Source organism: Lolium perenne, chromosome 2 (genome assembly GCF_019359855.2).
Source record: "Lolium perenne isolate Kyuss_39 chromosome 2, Kyuss_2.0, whole genome shotgun sequence".
Taxonomy (NCBI): Eukaryota; Viridiplantae; Streptophyta; class Magnoliopsida; order Poales; family Poaceae; genus Lolium; species Lolium perenne.
The window spans coordinates 154644770-154665853 of NC_067245.2; the positions used below are offsets into that span (position 1 = coordinate 154644770).

The following is a 21084-nucleotide window of genomic DNA, read 5'->3' on the forward strand; positions in this document are numbered from 1 at the left end:
GATCAACCTTGCAAGTAAGAAAGATAGGGAGTCTTCCTTCCTTTATCCTTTTATCTTTACCCATGTGTTGGATGTCATAGCAATTCCCTCCTTGCTTCTTCATAGTCTCTCTCAAGCATGTTTGCAATGTTAGAAAGCTTTTAGATAGCTTATCCACCTCATAGTTCTCAAATTCTTCCTCCACTGCTTCAATCAGTTCCCTAATATTTTTAGGTGCTCTGCAGTCAGTGAGAGATTGAATAGACCGAAAGAAGCATAGATCTAGAATGTTCATATCAGGACTATTAGGTGGTTGTTGCAGTAACACAATGTTCAGGTCAGTTTGTGCAACAACTTGTAGGAAAACAGGGTCGTTAGCTTTGATGTGTGGGGTGGCATTGTCTTGTTGTATATAGATAGTTCTCCCTGCGTCCTCATCTGGCCACTTGTCTAGTATAGCAGGGATTACTTTATTGCACATGAAATCTCTCATTACATCTCTGTTAACTTTCATTGATTTCAGTTCAAGAGTACCCTTTTCCCTGTTTTCGCTTCTTCTAACAGCTGCAGTTTCAGTGACAAATGGCCATGTGCCTATTTTTCCATCAAAAGAGCAAACCTTTATTCCATCAACAATGGCAAACCTTGGCTTAGCCACAGCAGTTAAAAACATAACCTTCCCTATACTGTTCTTATTATGCACTGTTCGATATGGGGTAGGCTCTCCAGGGACTAGATAGTACACATTGTTTTTCTGTGTCAAGTCAAACCATTTTTCGTCGATATGGACAAAATTCTGTTAGCTGGCTTTAGAGCTGGCTTCAAAGTGTTTGAGCAACGATTTAGTTCACCCCATTCTAACCTTCTGTGCAAGGTTGTTCGACTAACATTGAGTTCCCTTGCTAGAGCTCTGACTGTTTTTCTTCTATTCAATGGGATTGAGGTTACCCTGGAGAGCTCTAGATCTTTTCTCTTACGTCCAACTCTACCTTTTTTCTTCGATGAAACATCTACTTCTTGCCCTGCTGCAATTTGTTGTCGTGCATCTTTCCAGATTTTGTCAACTGTACTTAGACTTGTCTTTAATAGACCAGCAACAAGCTCCTTGTCTTTTTTATCCACCTTTCCATCTCTGGTCTGTATAAATTGCATAGCAAAGTAAGCTCCAAATCTTGCTTGGTCTGATAGGTCTTTTCCAGATGGCTGCCCAACACCTCCTGCATCATTGACTACATGGCCGTTATCTTCTTCGAGTACTTCCACTTCAACCATGATGGAACTGCATGACAAGAAGAACAGGTAAGTACTGATGATGATGCTTGTGCAAATCTGATGATGTTTATGCTTATGCTTGCTTGCAATATTTGAGTTACTCAATTCTTAGTCTTAGTTTCTTGTGCTGAAATTGTTATACTCCATGAAAGTAAATTTGCTCTATTGGTGTGAAGGCTTATCGATACTTGGTTAATACTCCATCGCCGCAATTCAGGAGTACAATGTGCCATCTCCTGGTTCCTCACAAGACTGCAATCTGTGTAAGCGCAGTCATCCTGTCCCGTTTAAAATTGGAAATATGCCAAAAATTACAGGTTTCTAGACAAATGAGAAACTGCAAGTGTTCACATTTCTTGTTCTTGGACATGCTGTTGCAGAACAACGCGATTTCTGGCACTATTCCTGCCACCATAGGCAGGCTGGGGATGCTAAAGACACTTGACATGTCAGACAATCATCTTACTGGGAGCATCCCGAGTTCAGTTGGGGATCTCAAGAACTTTCAGGTAGTCATTCAGCTAATTCCCTGTCACCTGGCTAATTCAACTCCCCCTGGACACCATTTGGGCATGCTATAGACTATTGCTCATTCTTTCGTTTCCACTTTTTATTACTGATCTTTTTTGACGTAAATGGTAATGCTCTTTTCGTTGTTGTGCTTGATCAATACTGTTTGTTGCAGCAAGGGTTGAAGAATCTACTGTTTGTTGTGTCTTGAACACTGTAGATAAATTGTGTTAAGCTAAATTTTGTGAAACTTAACTGAAAATTAATTGTGTTAGGCTAAATTTTAATGACTGAACCAGATTTCTATACTTTACACTACGGTGAGCAATATGTTTTGTAGCAGTACAAAATTCCTTTACAAGATTTGAATTGTTAACCATGTGGCACTTGCAATGATCAGAATATAACCTTGACGAGCTGCCACTGCCGGATGAAGATGAGCTGCCGCTGCCGGATGAAGATGAGCTGCCGCTGCCGGATGAAGAAGAGCTGGCGCTGCCGGATGAAGACGAGCTGCCGCTGCCAGATGAAGACGAGCTGTCGGATGAAGGAGCGTGGCGAACTGGAGGCTGACGAGCTTGAATAAGGGGAGGCGGGCGGCGGAGCCAATCTGAGGCAAGCGGTTCTCCAGGAGGGTGTCGACGAGGAGGAGGCGGAGGCGGGTGGCGGAGCTGTCGCTCCGGCATCTGTCGAGCAGGAGGGGCCTGAGAAGAAGCAGGTGGAGGACGCTGTCGAGCAGGAGGGGGCCGAGGAGAAGCAGGCGGAGGCGGATGGCGGTGCTGCCGCTCCAGCAGCTGTCTAGCAGGAGGTGGCCGAGGAGAACCAGGCGGAGGCGCGTGGTGGAGCTGCCGCTCCAGCAGCTGTCGAGCAGGAGATGTGCGAGGAGAACCAGGCGGAGGTGCCTGGTGGAGCTGCCGGTCCAGCAGTTGTCGAGCAGGAGCTGGGCGAGGAGAACCAGGCACAGGCGCGTGGTGGAGCTGCCGCTCCAGCAGGGTGGAGAGCATGGCGCTGTTCCGGAGGCTGACGATCGATCGATCGATTCCAGCTGACGATCGAATCAATCGTTCCAGCTCCAGATTTCAGGGGAGGTGCCTGGTGGAGCTTCCAGGCGGAGGTTCCAGCTGAAGATCGAATCAATCGTTCCAGCTCCAGATTCCAGGCGGAGGTGCCTGGTGGAGCTTCCAGGCGGAGGTGCCGCTCCAGCAGCTGACGATCGCGCGGTGGAGGTACCGCTCCAGCTGACGATTGATCGATCGATTCCGTCTGACGATCGATCGATCGATTCCGTCTGGACGGCGAATGGATCTGGGACTGACCGATCAGATCTGGGAGTTTTTTTTTGTTATGTTTTGAAATATGCAGGACTAGACTGTAAAATGACATCTGTGAAACGTTTTCCTCCCCCAAGTTAATTAAAACGGGACGGAGGTTAGGACGTTGCTCCCATATCGGAAAAAGTCAAATCGCGAAGTTATGGTGCAAAGAAAATCCACCAATAATACAAAATAATTAAAATGTAACTTTTACCTGCGTATGTAACTCTTTTTTCCCGAATGTAGCATCATAAAATATACCAAGGAAAGATCGAATGCACTAGGAGCACAAGCCACAGGGTATATAAAAAAAACAGGTCAGCACTCGGCTGAGATTTCTCACCATGTTTTTCGAAATGGGATGCCTTGGCATCTGCCTGCACTAGTGGAAAACGGGGCAATAGACCCGGTTCGTTTGAGGCTTCAGTCCCGGTTTGCAAACCGGGACCAACAAGGCGAGACTAAAGGGTCCCCCTTTAGTCCCGGTTTAAAGATGCACCGGGTCCAAAGGCCCCGCCACGTGGTGCGGCGAGGGCGCTCGAGGTGAAGGACATTTGGTCCCGGTTCGTGGTACGAACCGAGATTGGAGGGTCTCTGCCGTGGAAGAAAATTACCGTTTCTCTGCCGCGGCACAGGTTTAGGGTGGAGCAGCGTTTCTCTGTCGCGGCAGAGAAAATGGGCGTTTCTCTGCCGCGGCAGAATTTCAGCAATGCATATATCATTCAAGAAACCACAAAATATCGTCGTGAATATATAGACATCGTCAACAGTACACGTAATGCATGTATATTTACAATATAAAGTCGAATCTCTTTATTAAATCTATTTCATATATGCCTATCGATTACGAAGTTTATCAAGATCTACGAACTCCCGATAGTGCTCTCCAGTTGGGGCAATGGCCTCGTTAAGAAAGAAACCCGCGATTTCCTCTTGAATTGCTCGTATGCGATCATCCGTTATGAGAGTGTCCCGCAGGCGTATCATTTATATTTAAAAAAGGAGATCAATATATATATGAATGGAACTCAATACAACTGATGGTACTAAGATTAATTGTGAAATATTGTTAACGTACACGAGTGTGGGGTATAGCTTCCTCCGCATCCCTGTGACAGGACATCTCATGAATGAAGTCGCAGACGTAGTATCCACATAAGTTATTCCCGGGTTCCTTCCTCATACACTTTACGAAAAAATAGTTCGATCAAACTAATAATCAAGCATCGTATTGAAAGAAAATATCAATGAGATTCACGGATATAGCTATATATATAGTACTACTTACAGGGTAATCTTTAAATGTAAGCTCCGGTTTCCATTTACCCGGAACAATATTGATGACCCGTTTCCAAGCCCTGCCCGGCAAAGAAAAAAAATGAGTAAATGAGTTATTGATTAGTTGATGATATCGTCGAATTAGAACAGATGAAGATGTCGATACGAAATTGATTGAAATTACCTCTGGAGCACGGCAGCCATGTTCGCCCATTCCGCATGTTCTTTACGTTTCGAGTCCATGACATTTACGACTCCTTTGTGAAGATCAATGATTAGGAGAATAAAGTGGAATCTGCAGAAGCATAGCTCAATGATTACGAGAATAAAGTGGAAGCTGCACAAGCATAATGTATGTTATAACACTCACATGAAGTTGTAGGGAAAGAATATATCCTCTTTGTTTGCTTGCTTCACTAAAAACCTTAGCAGTTGTCCTCTATGGTCTTGGGGTACTGTCGAACCGTAACTTCATGAACTGTGTCTGGGTCAATGAACCCCATGTCATGGAGCTTGCCTCTTTTGCATTCGAGCTTCTTCATTCTGCATAATTAATATATAGCGTAAACAAAGAATATAGTGAGGATAATTGTTAGTGCAAATGAATGAGCTGAGCTACAAACTTAATTACATAAATACATCACTTACAGGTAGTAGCAACTGATGACAGATTTATCGAGGGCGTCTTGATTGAATAACTGAAATAGTTCTTCTAACTCAAGGTTTATCTCCTCCCGCCCCCGGAAGTAATGCTCATCTCTAAGATGCACCGTGAGGTAGCGATCACCTCTTCGACAGGTTTTCAGGTACCATTCATGCAACCTTTGCATCTAAGTCCCTAGACGCGCGAGCTCGCCAGGTTTGATGAGATCATATCCATATCTATACTTGTTTACGACTTGAGCCATTGGATAGTAATCTTCGTACTGAACATCTGCTCCCTGACCTCTAGCCTCCCGTTCGATCATCGATGCCGTCTCTGGATCATCATAGGACTGCACGACGAAGTGGGGTATGGAATGTTTGTCCTGATGTCCAAGCTGGGCGACATTTTTCGCTTTGCTCGCTCTATAGGACTGTCCAAGAGAGCGGTCATAATCACTTCTCGGCTCAGCTCTCTTTATTCTCGTCTCAGCAAAGTGCTTCATTGTATGCGGTGGAATAAACATCTTCTTCAGCGCAAGAAACACCTTTTGCTCATCAGTCTGCTCATGTGGTAACAACTCTGGAGTATGTGCCCTCATCGGAGTTGATGATCTCTTCGGAGGCGGTGGAGTCTCCTGTAGGAGGTGTCGCGGTTAGCTTCCTCTTTTGCTTAGGTGGAGGCGGCGGAGTCTCCTGAAGAGGAGGAGGAGGCGGCGGAGTATTGTCACGCGGAGGAGACGACGAAGCCTGAGGAGACTGCTCATGCACAGGGGAATCATCATCGCGCAGAGGAGAATCATCACGCGGAGGAGACTGCGCAGGTGGCGGAGGAGGCGGACGAGGTGGCCTGCTTGGTGGCTTCTCACCTGGAAACACAATGTTCTCCTTCCGCCATTGCACGGTGGTTCTACGGGCTTCTCCCAGTTCTTTGATTTCCCCATCTTCACCTGCAGGGTGCTCAAGGACCAACTGCTCATAATCTCTCAGCACTTCATCCACCATCACAACAGCAAAGTCGTCTTGGACCGGACGGCAATGGTAAGTCCTTGTAGGTAAGAGAATGCCTACCGCCGCCTTGAAGGATAGGTTGAAAACTTTAACATGCAGCTCACAAGGACGGCTCTTAGTGAGATCATCCACGGGGGGGGGGGGGGGTAGCGAGGAGGCTCGACCACCTGGTCATCATCATCATTATCCAGCTGAGTGGAAGCCACGCTGCTTTTCCGGTGTTGAGATTGCAGCGGGACGATAGCATCGAGCAATGCAGGATCTACAGCCTGCCCCTGAGCCATCTGGGATGTAAGTACTTTGGGTTACTATGGCAAATTGGGCTTTCATGGTGCTCATAGAATCCTCTAAGGACGCTATGCGGTCTGTTTCCCTTGCATTTCTCCTCTCATGGCTTTTATCAGGAAATCTCTTCCTTTCCAGAGGAAAGCCAATCTTCCACGGAACAGAGCCTTCTGTGCCCCGTGTTTGTCCGCCGTGTTCTTTGTTCCCAAGGGCGCGTGTCAGCTCATCGTTCTCTCTTTCGGGCTGGAACCTCCCCGCCTCCACGTCCTTATGTGCTTGTTCCAGGGCTGCAATGGGCTGCTTCAGATGAGCTTTCTTATAGATACACTTCCCTATTTCTGGATCCAACTTTCCCCCAATCCCGTAGAACCACTCCTTCGACCGTTCGGTCCAACCGTGTGTCCCTAATCTGATCCCTTTCTTGGTCAGTTCCGCCTCAGCTGCCTGCCACTTAGGACGGTTAGCCCTGTATCCACCTGGACCCATAACTTGGTGATATTTCTTCAATGCAGCATTTTCCTTATTTGTTTCCGACCTTTTCTTAAATTCTTCTGACTCCATGCTGTACTTCACGAATTCGTCCCAGTGATTTTTTACCTTCTCACTGTCCGGAGTCTTGTCTTTCTTGATAAGGCCGCGCAATCTTTTCTTGTGGTTCTTGAATAGTTCGGCCATCTTCTTCAAAGCAAAGTCACAGACTGCCTTCTCCATCGGCATCCCCCTCTAGAGGTACTATGTTGAAATGTGCCATGAGCTTGGTCAGAATGCTGTTTTTGGCTACATCATCAATATAAAGACCTTGAGCTTCTTCCTCTGCAGACAGCTCTAGTCCCTTCGGCTTGTGCCAATCTCGAACGGTGATCGGGATGTAGTCCCTAACAAGCACTCCGCATTGAGCTATAAATGACTTTGCATGCTTCTCGGGAGCAATCGGTTTACCATCCTTAGCGATATGGGTGATGTCGCGCCTAACACCGTCGTCCAACTTTTTGGCCGGGCCTCGCTTCTTCGACTTTACAAAATAAGTGCTCGATCCGGAGGGCTAAAAAAGAAATAATTCATCCTCAGTACAATTTAATTAGTTAATGCATCTAGTCAGCAGTGGCTTAATTTATATACCTGGGTGATAACTACGATTCCGGAGCCATTATGATGATCTTCTTCCTCACCGGAGCCATTAGGATCTTCTTCCTCATCGTAGCCATCTTCTCTTCGCTCAATATTTTCCGCTCCCTCACCGGAGTCATTCAAAAAAAGTTGCGGTGACATCGTCGCCACCATCATCTGGAATACCGTCGTCGCGATCATCCAGAGTACCGTTGGCTATGAGGTCAGCCATGAATTTTTCTTGGGCTTCATCTCTGTGTCCGTCCATGCTTTCTACAACGACTTGCAAGTTACATATATGAACCATCATATGATCAAATTAAGGATAATGCAGAAAACTGAAATTGGAGTTACATATATATATAGTTATTAATTAAGGATCGATAATGTAGTGCTGAAAGCAGATAGTGCAGTTACATGCATGCATAGATCTTATTTAACCCTAATACATCGATCACTACTAGAACCTCTCAACGGCGCCGACCGGGTGCTGAACCCCGCCGGCTAAACACCCAAAGCCACGGAACAGTAACAGGGTCATAGTGAATGTGAGATCCCTGCAATACTGACCATCCGGTCCTATAATAGGTGTCTAACGCATACATGTAACGGCGAACGTGCTCGTCCTCCTCTATAATGCGCTGAGCTACCACCTCCGGCGGGGCCGGCTCCTTCTGAAACGACCGTGGCCCACGCGACCTCCACCAGAGAATATCCGAGTCGACGACGGGACCCGGATTCCGCACCAAGGTGCGCGCCCCGGAAGATAACACCTCCCAGTGCCACCCCGGCGGAGCCCAGTCCCGGACCTCCCCCATCGACAACATCTGCTCCAAAATGGACCCTCCACGACGCGGCGGCTGGCGCGGCATCGTAGCTACGAAACTAATTCATATATGTACTAACATAAATAAAAAAATGATATTGTGCTAAATAAAAAAACTTCACTACTTTTTTACTAACAAATATTTCTAACATATAATGTCAATGCTTTTTTACTAAGAAATATTTCTAACTAATAAAATTTATCTAACAAATATTATTTTATATTCTAACATGTAAATATTTCTAACATATAATTTTCACAACTTTTTAAATTTCAATATTTGAATTTGAATAACTTATTTCTAACAAATATTCTTTTCACAACTTTTTTCTAACTATAATTTTCATTACTTTTTTCTAACATATAAATTTTTAACTAACAAGTACTTCTAACTAATTTTTTAACTAATATTTGTAACTATATATTATTTCTAACTAATATAAATTTCACTATTTTTTATATAACAAATTTTTCGAATTAACTATACTAACAATATACTAACAACTATATATATATATGTATACTAACAATATATATAATAACAACTATCTAATTAAGAACTATATACTAACAATTTTTCTAATTAAATATACTAACAAATATACAAACAAATATACTAACAATATACAAATTTTACAAATATAAATAAGAATAATAAAAATGAAAGAAAAATTAAAAGAGGGGGCGGCCGGGGCTCACCTGGCCGGCGGAGAGGAGGCGCGGCGGTCGAGGAGGAGGTGGCCGACGCGGGTGGAGAGAGGAGGCGACGGCGGCGGGCGAGGAGGAAGCGGCGGTGGAGGAGGAGGAGGCGGGCGGAGAGAGGAGGCGCGCGCGCGGGCGGCGGCGGAGACGGCACGCGGCGTCGGGAGAGAGGAGAGAGGGCAGACGGGGCGCGCGCGCGAGTGGCGGAGGTGGAGAGCGAGACGGAGGGCGGCGGCACGCGGCGGTTCGGCAGCGCGGTAGCCTGGCGGCGTGTCTGTGCGCTCGTCTCCGCGAGATTGATCTCCGCGGAGACGAAGCGATACAGTTTATACCCCCCCTTTGGTCCCGGTTCGTGGCACAAACTGGGACCAAAGGCCCCCCTTTGGTCCCGGTTTGTTCCATCAACCGGGACCGAAGGCCTATTTTCGCTGCGTTTTTCGCTGCGCGCGCAAAATTGGCCTTCGGTCCCGGTTTGTGGCACAAACCGGGTCCAGAGGCCAAATTTTTAATTTTTTTCGTTCCCGCCTTATTTCAAATCAAAAAAAGGGCTATGATATATCAAAATGTTCAGAAAAATCTCTATCTAATAAAAGTATAATTTCCGTACGAATTTAAATAACTTTTGAATTTGAAGCCGCCGCCGCCGTGCCACATGTGTCCCTTCCACGTGCTATGCCCCGCCACTTTCCCGCACCACGTGTCGCCGCCCCTTCCACGTGCCACCCTGCCACCGCCGCCACTGTGCCACACGTGTTCCTTCCCCGTGCCACGTGTCGCCACCGCTTCCACGTGCGCGCCTCGCCCCGTCGCCGTCGGCGTGCGACGTGTAGATGTCGCTTCCACGTGCCATGCCCCGCCGCTGCCCCACGCCACCTATCGCCAAACTTGCCGCGTCGCTTTGCGTGCTATAAAGCGTCGCGTGCGCGTGATACGTCTCAAACGTATCTATAATTTCTTATGTTCCATGCTAGTTATATGACAATACTCACATGTTTTATATACACTTTACATCATTTTGATGCATTTTCCGGCACTAACCTATTAACAAGATGCCGAAGCGCCAGTTCCTGTTTTCTGCTGTTTTTGGTTTCAGAAATCCTACACAGGAAATATTCTCGGAATTGGACGAAACAAAAGCCCACGGTCTTATTTTGCACGGAGCCTTCCAGAAGTCCGAAGAGGAGACGAAGAGGGGCGACGAGGCGGCCACAACCTAGGGGGGCGCGGCCCCACCCTTGGGCGCGCCGCCCTATGGGGTGGGCCCCTCGGTCGTCTCCCGACTCTGCCCCTTCGCCTATATATTCTCTCCGTCGCGAAAACCCTATCACCGAGAGCCACGATACGAGAAAAGTTCCAGAGACGCCGCCGCCGCCAATCCCATCTCGGGGGATTCAGGAGATCGCCTCCGGCACCCTGCCGGAGAGGGGAATCATCACCGGAGGGCTCTACATCACCATGCCCGCCTCCGGACTGATGCGTGAGTAGTTCATCCTTGGACTATGGGTCCATAGCAGTAGCTAGATGGTTGTCTTCTCCTCTTGTGCTATCATGTTTAGATCTTGTGAGCTGCCTATCATGATCAAGATCATCTATTTGTAATACTACATGTTGCGTTTGTTGGGATCCGATGAATATTGAATACTATGTCAAGTTGATAATCAATCTATCATATATGTGTTGTTTATGTTCTTGCATGCTCTCCGTTGCTAGTAGAGGCTCTGGCCAAGTTGATACTTGTGATTCCAAGAGGGAGTATTTATGCTCGATAGTGGGTAGATGCCTCCATTGAATGCAGGACGATGTGTGAGAAAGTTCTAAGGTTGTGGATGTGCTGTTGCCACTAGGGATAAAACATCGATGCTTTGTCTAAGGATATTTGTGTTGATTACATTACACGCAGTACTTAATGCAATTGTCTGTTGTTTGCAACTTAATACTGGAAGGGGTGCGGATGCTAACCCAAAGGTGAACTTTTTAGGCATAGATGCATGCTGGATAGCGGTCTATGTTCTTTGTCGTAATGCCCTAATTAAATCTCATAGTAGTCATCATGATATATGTATGTGCATCTCTAATGTCAATTGCCCAACTGTAATTTGTTCACCCAACATGCTATTTATCTTATTGGAGAGACACCACTAGTGAACTGTGGACCCCGGCCCATTCTTTTACATCTGAAATACAATCTACTGCAATCTCTGTTCTTTGTTGTTCATCGCAAACAAACATCATTCTCCACACCATACGTTTAATCCTTTGTTTTCAGCAAGCCGGTGAGATTGACAACCTCACTGTTAAGTTGGGGCAAAGTATTGTGATTGTGTTGTGCAGGTTCCACGTTGGCGCCGGAATCCCTGGTGTTGCGCCGCACTACACTCCTTCACCAACAACCTTCACGTGGCCTTCATCTCCTACTGGTTCGATAACCTTGGTTTCTTACTGAGGGAAACTTTCTGCTATACGCATCACACCTTCCTCTTGGGGTTCCCAACGAACGTGTGCTTCACACGCCAACAGCGCGCGGAACCACACGTCGCCGTTGCCTCCGCTCATTCGTCTCCGGGATGCCGCCACGCCGTCGCGGCTCGTCCGGTTTCTGTGGCGTCCGAGCGCGTTCGAACGGTAGGTTCTACGCCGAGATGCGCGCCGGTGGCTTCCGGCTCACCCTCGGCACGTACAACACCCCGGAGCTGGCGGCGCGCGCTTACGACGCGGCCGTGTGGCGATTTCGGCGGCCACGGCGCGACATGAACTTCCCAGACGTCGAATCGCTAGAGGAGGCGGAGTTCCTCACGCCGACGCCGTGCCTCATCGACGACGAGGACCGTCGCCGCCACCGCCAGGTGCAGCGCCGGATCGCCATCACCGAGCACGACGAGGAGTTGATGCGCCAGTGGAGGGCGCAGTTCCCCAACAACGTCAACAACACCGACGCGTTCTTCGCTAACCTCCGGGCACATCGCAGGTCCAATAGGCGCCACCGTCGGGCCGTCGCCGAGTTCAAGCTCGACAACCCGAATACAACTTGGCCGACAACGACCCTCGGTGGGATGACATTTGGACCGAGACAACCTTCGACGACGAGTAGATCGACTAGAATAGTTGTTTATCTATTTTAATTGTATTTTCAATAAAGTCATTGTCAATTGTTTTAGTTTAAATTTTGTTTATATACCCCTTTTATCCCAGAGTTGGTGGCTTCATCGTGGCAGACGCTGATGATGAGAAAAGTTTCCCGCCACAACGGCGCACGGGAGGAAAAGGGCGGGAAACAATGGACGTGAATAAAAAAATTATTACGATTGAACTGGAATTAAAGTACAGAGCTCAACTGAAAATTAAGATACATGGCCAGATTCGACTGTTCGAGTCATTCAGTCATACTCGTGCCTAGCCCTATAGTAGTCGCCACTGTAGTCGTCGTAGTCACCGACATCATCGTCGCTGGCATCGGAGTCGCGGTAGTCGAACCTCGGCGGGTGAGCACGCGTGGTCTGGGACTGAGGGTAGCGTAGGCGGGGACCACGGTAGGCCATGACACTCTGGAGAGTCCGGCCGCGCCACCACAGCCGACGACCGGCCTCGTTGAAGTTCGAACGAGGCGGGCCGTCCTCCTCGTGCCTGGCAAGCGCACTCTCAAGCCGATTGATGAAGAAGCTGTCCCAAGTCGGGATGTAGTCGGGATGCCACTGGGGATTCCTCCGCTGCTCTGGCGTGAGCTCGAAGTAGTAGTGGTTTGTGATGGCCATCTCGCGCGCCACACCTAGAGGAACAGGTGGGACCGGTACGCCTCCGACGCTCAGCAACCAGCCGGTCGGGACGCGGTAGCCCGGCGGGCAGGGGTAGTTTGAGGCGCAAAGCGCCTCCGCCTCCCGGGGGGTTAGAGATACGATGGAAGCCATGGGACAGAGTGATGAGGTTTGCAGATATGAGTCGATGTGATATGTAAATGGAGGCCAAGCCTACATATATATAGTGAAAAAATGGCGGGAAGACGGTGGCGGGAAGCAGTGGAAAGCGCGGGAAGAAAAATAGGCGGGAACGCAGTGGCACCGGAAACTTTCATCCCGGTTGGGGGCTCAAACCGGGACAATAGATGGGAGGCTTAATCTGGGGGAGGCTTATCTGGTTTCTACATTATCTGGGGAGGATTAGTCAGGCAAACATTAGTCCCGGCTGGTGGGTACAACCGGGACTAAAGATCCTTTTTTTTGTCATCTAACAAAACTGTCGGTGGGATAAGGACGTGTGGGTAACCTTTAGTCCCGGCTGGTGGGTACAACCGGGACTAAAGATCCTTTTTTTTGTCATCTAACAAAACTGTCGGTGGGATAAGTACGTGTCGGTAACCTTTAGTCCCGGCTGGTGGGTGCAACCGGGACTAAAGATGTCAGCAGGATAAGAACGCATGGGTGGACGCACTGCTCGATGAGATAAAGCATGTAGCGCACGACGACCTGTCGAAGGAACAAGACAAAGTAGAAGCGGTGCCGTGCCTATAAAAGGAGCATCGATACGCCTTGCCAAGCAGATCAACAAGCCAAGCAGAGTTTCATTCCCATGGATGAAGGAAAGGGTTGGGAAATCTCCCGTGGCGCAGCTTCTCGAAGATGTCGTTGGTGCACATGCCCTACGGCATCTTCGGAAGCTGCTCCTCGGAATTTTTCCCCTGCAAGCCGTGAACGACTACATCTCCTCTAACAGTGTTGGGGAAAGGGTTGGGAAATCTCCCGTGGCGCAGCTTTTCGAAGATGTCGTTGGTGCACACGCCCTACGGCATCTTCGGAAGTTGCTCCTCGGAATTTTTTTCCTGCAAGCCGTGAACGACTACATCTCCTCTAACAGTGTTGGGGAAAGGGTTGGGAAATCTCCCGTGGCGCAGCTTCTCGAAGATGTCGTTGGTGCACACGCCCTACGACATCTTCGGAAGCTGCGCCTCGGAATTTTTTCCCTGCAAGCCTGTGAACAACTACATCTCCTCTATATATATATGGTACAAAAAGCCAACCATCTCCACTTTTAATATCTTACATACAGTTACACGATTACACAAAAATAAATGGGAAATTGATTGGCATGTTGAGATAATCATTTGTGCCATGAACATTCTTCAATTAACTTGATGATGGAGCATCTTCATCATTTAACCTTCTACCATGGAGCATCTTCATCATTTAACTTGATGCTTGGGTCAATGTTCACTCTGAAGGGTGGAATTTCATCAAACTTATTATAATCTTCTGACATGTCTGTCTTGTCGTCCACTCCACGATGTTTCTTTTTCCAGAAAGAACTATGTGGCGCTTTGGCTCATCGTTTGATGTATTCGTTTCCTTATGTTTCCTTTTTCTTGGTTTGGTAGACATATCCTTCACATAGAAAACCTGGGCCACATCCTTGGCTAGGACGAATGGTTCGTCTCTACACCCAAGATTGTTGAGATCCACTGGTGTCATTCCATACAACTTGTCTACCTGAACCCCGCCTCCTGTTTTGTTGACCCATTTGCACCTAAACAAAGGGACCTTAAAAGAAGGTCCATAGTCAAGTTCCCATATATCCTCTATGTAACCATAATATGTGTCATTTGGGCCTTCGTTGTTTATTGCATCAAATCGGACACCACTATTTTAGTTGGTGCTCTTTTTATCTTGGGCTATCGTGTAAAATGTATTCCCATTTATCTCGTACCCTTGGAAAGTCACTACAGTCGAAGATGGTGTCTGGGCCAACAAGTACAGCTGATCTTCAATATCGATGTTATTCAGGAGATGTTTTTGCAACCAACCGCCGAAAGTCGACATGTGTTCACGTCTAATCCAATCGTTCGACTTCCCCGGGTTCTGGGAGCGTACAAAGTTCTTGTGGTCACCGATATACGGAGCTACCAAGGTGGAACTTTGTAGAACTGTGTAGTGTGCTTGAGTCAAAGAAATCCCGTCCCTACATATCATTGATTTCCTTGCTAGCGTGCCTTTTCCACTTAGTCTCCCCTCATGCCGCGATTCAGGAACACCAATCGGCTTAAGGTCAGGAATAAAGTCAACACAGAACTCAATGACCTCCTCTGTTCCATAGCCCTTGGAGATGCTTCCTTCTGGCCTAGCACGGTTATGAACATATTTCTTTAAGATTCCCATGAACCTCTCGAAAGGGAACATATTGTGTAGAAACACAGGACCGAGAATGGAACTCTCATCGACCAGGTGAACGCGGAGATGTGTCATAATATTGAAGAAGGATGGTGGGAACACCAGCTCAAAACTAACGAGACATTGGACCACATCATTCTGCAACCTCGGTAGAATTTCTGGATTTATTACCTTCTGAGAAATTGCATTGAGGAATGCACATAGCTTCACAATGGGCAGTCGGACATTTTCTGGTAGAAGCCCTTCAATGCAATCGGAAGCAACTGTGTCATTATCACGTGGCAGTCATGAGACTTCAGGTTCTGGAATGTTTTCTTCTCCATATTTATTATTCCCTTTATATTGGAGGAGAAGCCAGACGGGACCTTGATACTGCTCAGACATTCAAAAAATATTTCCTTCTCTGCTTTTGTAAGAGCGTAGCTGGAGTAATGACGTCCTTTATCTGTCTCATGCAGTTTTTTGCGGTCTTTCCTACGTTGCTGGTCCTCCCGTGCTTCTGGTGTATCTTTTGTCTTCCCGTACACGCCCAGAAAGCCTAGCAGGTTCACGCAAAGATTCTTCGTCACGTGCATCACATCGATTAAAGAGCGGACCTCTAAGACTTGCCAATAGGGTAGATCCCAAATATAGATTTCTTCTTCCACATTGGCGCGTGTCCGGCAGCGTCATTCGGAACAGACCATCCGCCAGGACCCTTTCCAAATATTACATCTAGATCCTTGACCATACTAAATATATCAACACCATCAGGATGGAGAGGCTTCTTCCAGTGATCATCCTCACCGTTGTAATGCTTGCCTTTCTTTCTTACGGGATGGGTATGCCTAAGAAATCGATGATGCCCCAGGTACACGACCTTCTTACATTTATCCAAATAATCACCTTCGAACTCATGTAAACAGTGCGCGCATGCATTGTATCCCTTATTTGACTGTCCTGAAATGTTACCAAGAGCAGGCCAGTCATTGATGGTTACGAAAAGCAGCGCTCGTAGGTCAAATTCCTCCTGCTTGTGCTCGTCCCACACAGGTACACCTGCTATGGACCACAGCCGTAGAAGTTCTTCAACTAATGGCTTCAGGTACACGTCAATGTCGTTCCCGGGTTGCTTCGGGCCTTGTATGAGCACTGGAATCATAATGAACTTCCGCTTCATGCACAACCAAGGAGGAAGGTTATATATACAAATAGTCACAGGCCAAGTGCTATGGCTGTAGTTCTGCTCTCCAGAAGGATTCATGCCATCTGTACTTAGACCAAACCTTAAGTTCCTTGCATCCTGTGCAAAGTACGGGAAATCTCTATTGATTTTTCTCCATTGGGATCCATCAGCAGGGTGCCTCAACATCACGTCTTTCTTACGGTCTTCTTTGTGCCATCGCAACAACCTAGCGTGCTCTTTATTTCTGAACAAGCGTTTCAGCCGTGGTATTATAGGAGCATACCACATAACCTTGGCAGGGTCATCTCTTCTGATCTTATACCGCAATGCAGTGCACACCGGACATGCATCCAAATTCTCGTACTCACCGCGGTAGAGGATGCAGTCATTAATGAATGCATGTATCTTTTGCACATCTAATCCTAGAGGGCAGACAATCTTCTTCGCTTCGTACGTACTGGCGGGCAATTCGTTACCCCTTGGAAGCTTCCTCTTAATTATTGTCAGCAACTTTCCAAATCCTGAGTCAGTGACACCGTTCTCTGCCTTCTATTGCAATAATTTCAGTGTAATGCGTAGCTTTTTATGGCCATCTTCGCAAGTTGGGTATAACAATTTGTTGTGATCTTCTATCATTTGGTCGAAGGCCAACCTTTCCATTTCAGTTTCACATTCTCTCCTTGCATCAGCAATGGACCGACCAAGATCATCATCAGCAGGCTCATCTGGTGCCTCTTGATCTTCTGCTTCATTGTCTTCATTGCCTTCTGCAGTATCACCGTATTCAGGGAACATGGGATAACTATCATCATCCTTTTCCTGTTCTTCATTCTCTTCCATCATAACCCCTCTTTCTCCGTGCTTGGTCCAACAATAGTAACTGGGCATGAAACCGTTCCGCAGAAGGTGGTCGTGAATGGTACTCGAGTGAGCGTAATTTACGATATTCTTGCAGTCAACACATGGACAATAGATGAAGCCACCATGTTTGTTTGCCTCAGCAACGGCCATAAAATTACTCAGGCCCGAAGTGAACTCGTCAAAGCGTCGGTCAATGTACATCCATTGCCGATTCATATGCATGATATAATTAAGCTTATCAAAAACCATTACAGAACATCATGATGTATATATATATACACATGCATTTTATCAATTACAGATGAAAGGATAAAGTTGTTAACCTCGATGGAGAAGAAAAAAACAAGTTAAGTGTGGCTTGATTTGTGTAAACTCAAGTGGCAAATCCTCTTAAGCATCTCATCGAACACCTCTTGTGCATGTGAAGAGAGCAAAGCAATACACCCCTCTTGTGAAGAAAGTGATAAAATGGCTAAGTGTGGCTCACACTTAGGCAGGGGCAAGGTTATATAGGCAGATTGGAGACTTTGTCCCGGTTTGTACTACAAACCGGAACCATAAGTCGCTAACGGACAGACGCCAGCGGGTGGGGTCGCCCTGCGCTAAACGAACCAGGACCAATGCCCCCCATTGATCCCGATTTGGTTCATAACTGGGGCTTGGGACCAAAGTCTCTTCTCCACTAGTGCTGATTTCTCACCTCCTCATGTCTTGATTCTCGTGAGTGTGACCATTCCCATAAGAGTCCCCAACCTATGTTTTGCAACTTTTCTTTGTTTGGCGGGTTATGAAGCCCTTCGCAGGGTGGCCTCCAAGTCCACGTACAAGGCCAACTCACGGCCGGGAGCCGCTCGCGACGTGGGCACCGTCGCGGCCACCGCCCAGCTCCTCACGGGTTACCTCGCTAGCCCCGACCACGGGCCTATAAATTGCGCCCACTCGCTCACAGCAAATACATCAGCAACACTCTACGACACAAACAGCAAGTAGCAATCATCTAGTACTAGCAATTTCCGTAGCTTCTTCCTCCCTTCCTGCACTTTCCGCGCAATAGATGGCGACTGTGATGGCCATGAGCTCCTTCGCCGGTGCCGCCGTCTTGCCGGCCGGCCGCCTCGGCGCCCGGTCTCTGTCTGCGCTGGGCCGACACGCCTTCGTAGTCCGGGCACAAACAGAGAAGCCGAGTACACCATCGCCCAAGGTACGTTTGTTGAAGTTGAACTTGTAGTACGACTTACATGTCACTATGTCACCCGGTTCATTTGCAAATTTCTGATATTTGTTCCTGCCACAGCCGAGCCCCTCAATCTGGGACGCGCTGGCGTTCAGCGGACCGGCCCCAGAGCGCATCAATGGGCGTCTGGCCATGGTGGGATTCGTCACGGCGCTGGCCGTCGAAGCAGGGCGCGGCGACGGCCTCCTCTCGCAGCTCGGCAACAGCACCGGGCAGGCGTGGTTCGCGTACACCGTGGCGGTGCTCTCAGTGGCGTCGCTGGTGCCGCTCCTCCAGGGCGAGAGCGCCGAGGGCAGGGCCGGTGCCATCATGAACGCCAACGCCGAGCTCTGGAACGGCCGCTTCGCCATGCTCGGACTCGTCGCGCTCGCCGCCACCGAGATCCTCACCGGCGCGCCATTCATCAACATCTAGATTAGTTTGGGCTTCTAGCTAGTCATTCGTGTATGTTCGTATCTTGAGTTTTTGTACTCCGTACTTGCTTCGCTAGGCCGTAATACAGTGGATAGGAAAAATGTACAGGTCCTTCGGGTTTTCTTTGCAAAATATCGCAGTGTTACTGAAATTTGGCTCCCTTTGTCCGCGGTACTACTGCACAATTCCGCGTACTGTTTGCATGAAGATATTTTAAGTGGGGCAATTCTTGTAAAATGTTAAGTAAGGGTACAAACTAAAATTCAATCGAGTTTCTACGTACTGAACGGGCTAGCCATTGAACATAATTACTATGGCTGGTTGTCTATGCATACAACAATCTGTATGCTGGTGACTTGCTCAGTAGGGGAGGGACAGATCAAATGTACAAGCACTTCGAATTTCGCCAAACACTTGGTGAATAAGTGTTTGGGAGAAATTTAACTGGGAATGGAGAAGTTCTACGGATCCATTTAGTCACTTGGCTTCTTGATGTTAACCTAACCACGAATCTTGATGCCTTTGTTTGGGGACTAACAATATCGGGCGCCTTTTCAGTTAAATCATTATACCTAGACCATATTAATGACAATACACTATTTCTGTATAAGTACATTTAGAAAATAAATTACCTCTAAAAAATATGTAGTTCCTGTACCAAAAAGTAATCCTTACAAAAAAAACTTAGGCAAGAGAAAATGGCAAGGCTATACAAAATGTTACTTTTCAGATCATGAGGAGACAATATAACATTTATTTATAAATTGCATATCAGCTAAAGTGGTTGGGCGGATAGTACATATGGCATTCAATATAGTTCCCTGGAGTAACATTACTAATTTGTGTAACATTACTAGTAATTTGTTTGGGATTTAGTTACGCCGCGTTAATAAGAAGGATAAAGTGCAAATATGAGTGGGTGTATGCGTTGTATTCATTTTATTATTGGCCATGTGGAATATGCGTAATGATTATTTTCACAGCAACGTATTGAATCCGTATGTGGTCCTTCCTACAACCAATGGAGAAACCAGATAATTTAGATACTAGATTTAACTGGCTAGAGAGGGTTGAACGGGATATGTACACCCAATGCATTTAGTATTTTGATTTTGGGATAGCATGCTTTCATGCTCTCTTTAGTTTTTAGTGGTTAATTGATACATGTATCGATCCTAAGTTACCCACGATGTATTTATTTGTAAACTGCAACTTTAAACTGATGCTGAAATAAGCTAATAAAAGAGTTGCATGCATCAATCGATGCAAAAGTTAGAGCTATGGCTGTTAGGGGCGAAGCTCCTAGTAGGGCAAGGTAGGGCAGCCGCCCTACCTTGATTTTTGGTGAATATATTTAGATGCGTGTGTTTTTTCTGAAAATGTTGAGTGATCATACATCGAAAACGGACTCCGTATGAGAAAGTTATGCGTGTTTTGGTGAACACTACGCAAAATCGATTAGAGACCAAAAAAACATAGACTATTTTTACCTCCAAACATGAACTCGTATTCTAGGATCAATGTAAATAATATTGTTTGTATTACATAGATTTATCATTGAACATTGAATGCACCCTAGTATATACAAGATAAGCTTGAGTTATTCATTATACATACTTGTAGAATTGAAGACTTCAAAGATTTTCAGATATTTGAAATGTACCAGTGGTGACATCAAAAATTGAAAGGATTTTCCAGCAAAAAGATAATCAAAACCGAGTTGCGTGAACGAGGGAAGGGATAATCAAACGTCTTGATTGTTCGAATTACATTATATTTTTAAAAAAGATGTAAAGCTTTGGTGTTGAGTAAGCAATATTGGTATGTTTTTTTAGGTTCTACTTATTGTCGTGGTATCGTCACGGCATATGCCATAGGGTGGCTAATGAGAGTGGTTCCTGATATGGTCTACGGCGGTATCCGGATGCGGGTATGAGCACGAGCGACACGGCGACGTACCCAGGTTCGGGGCCCTCGTATGGAGGTAACACCCCTACTCCTGCTCTAGAGTGTATAAGAGATATCACAGTACAATGGTGCTCCTTGAGCTGTATCCGGCTGCACCTGAGAGGCTAAGGTAGACGAAGGTCTCTCTCACAGGCAGCTCTAAGACTAGAAATGGCAAAGTATCGATCGTCCCCCCGCACGAGAGGGGTAGCACAGCTTATATAGACGCTGACAATATACAAAGAAGTCCCTATGATCTAGTGGCCGGCTGCGCCGGCTCCAGCTTCCCGCTCCTTCCCGAGGCGCTGTCGTCAGCAGCCGTTGAGGCGTTGAGGCCTATCTTGTCTCCTGCCGAAGTCAGCGGTACGGAGGAAGCGTCCCTGTCG

At 47.0% G+C, this 21084-nt stretch overlaps 1 protein-coding gene and 1 pseudogene across 1 annotated transcript; one reads left to right on the forward strand and one right to left on the reverse strand.

Annotated features, from left to right (window-relative positions):
* Positions 1 to 14076: 14076 nt before the first annotated feature.
* Positions 14077 to 17304, reverse strand: LOC139835634 (uncharacterized; annotated as a pseudogene).
* A 742-nt stretch (positions 17305 to 18046) lies between these two features.
* LOC127321915 (low molecular mass early light-inducible protein HV90, chloroplastic) lies at positions 18047 to 18803 on the forward strand. Its single transcript, XM_051350875.2, has 2 exons — positions 18047 to 18304; positions 18398 to 18803. Exons 1-2 carry the CDS (start codon positions 18158 to 18160, stop codon positions 18749 to 18751), a joined length of 501 nt encoding a protein of 166 aa, XP_051206835.1. The 5' UTR covers positions 18047 to 18157; the 3' UTR covers positions 18752 to 18803.
* Positions 18804 to 21084: the final 2281 nt, after the last annotated feature.

Bases quoted from the DNA above. Each gene is read 5' to 3' on its own strand.
- LOC127321915 (XM_051350875.2), top strand. From the start codon at position 18,158: ATGGCGACTGTGATGGCCATGAGCTCCTTCGCCGGTGCCGCCGTCTTG. The intron at 18,305-18,397 runs GTACGTTTGTTG...TTCCTGCCACAG, and splicing joins CGAGTACACCATCGCCCAAG to CCGAGCCCCTCAATCTGGGA.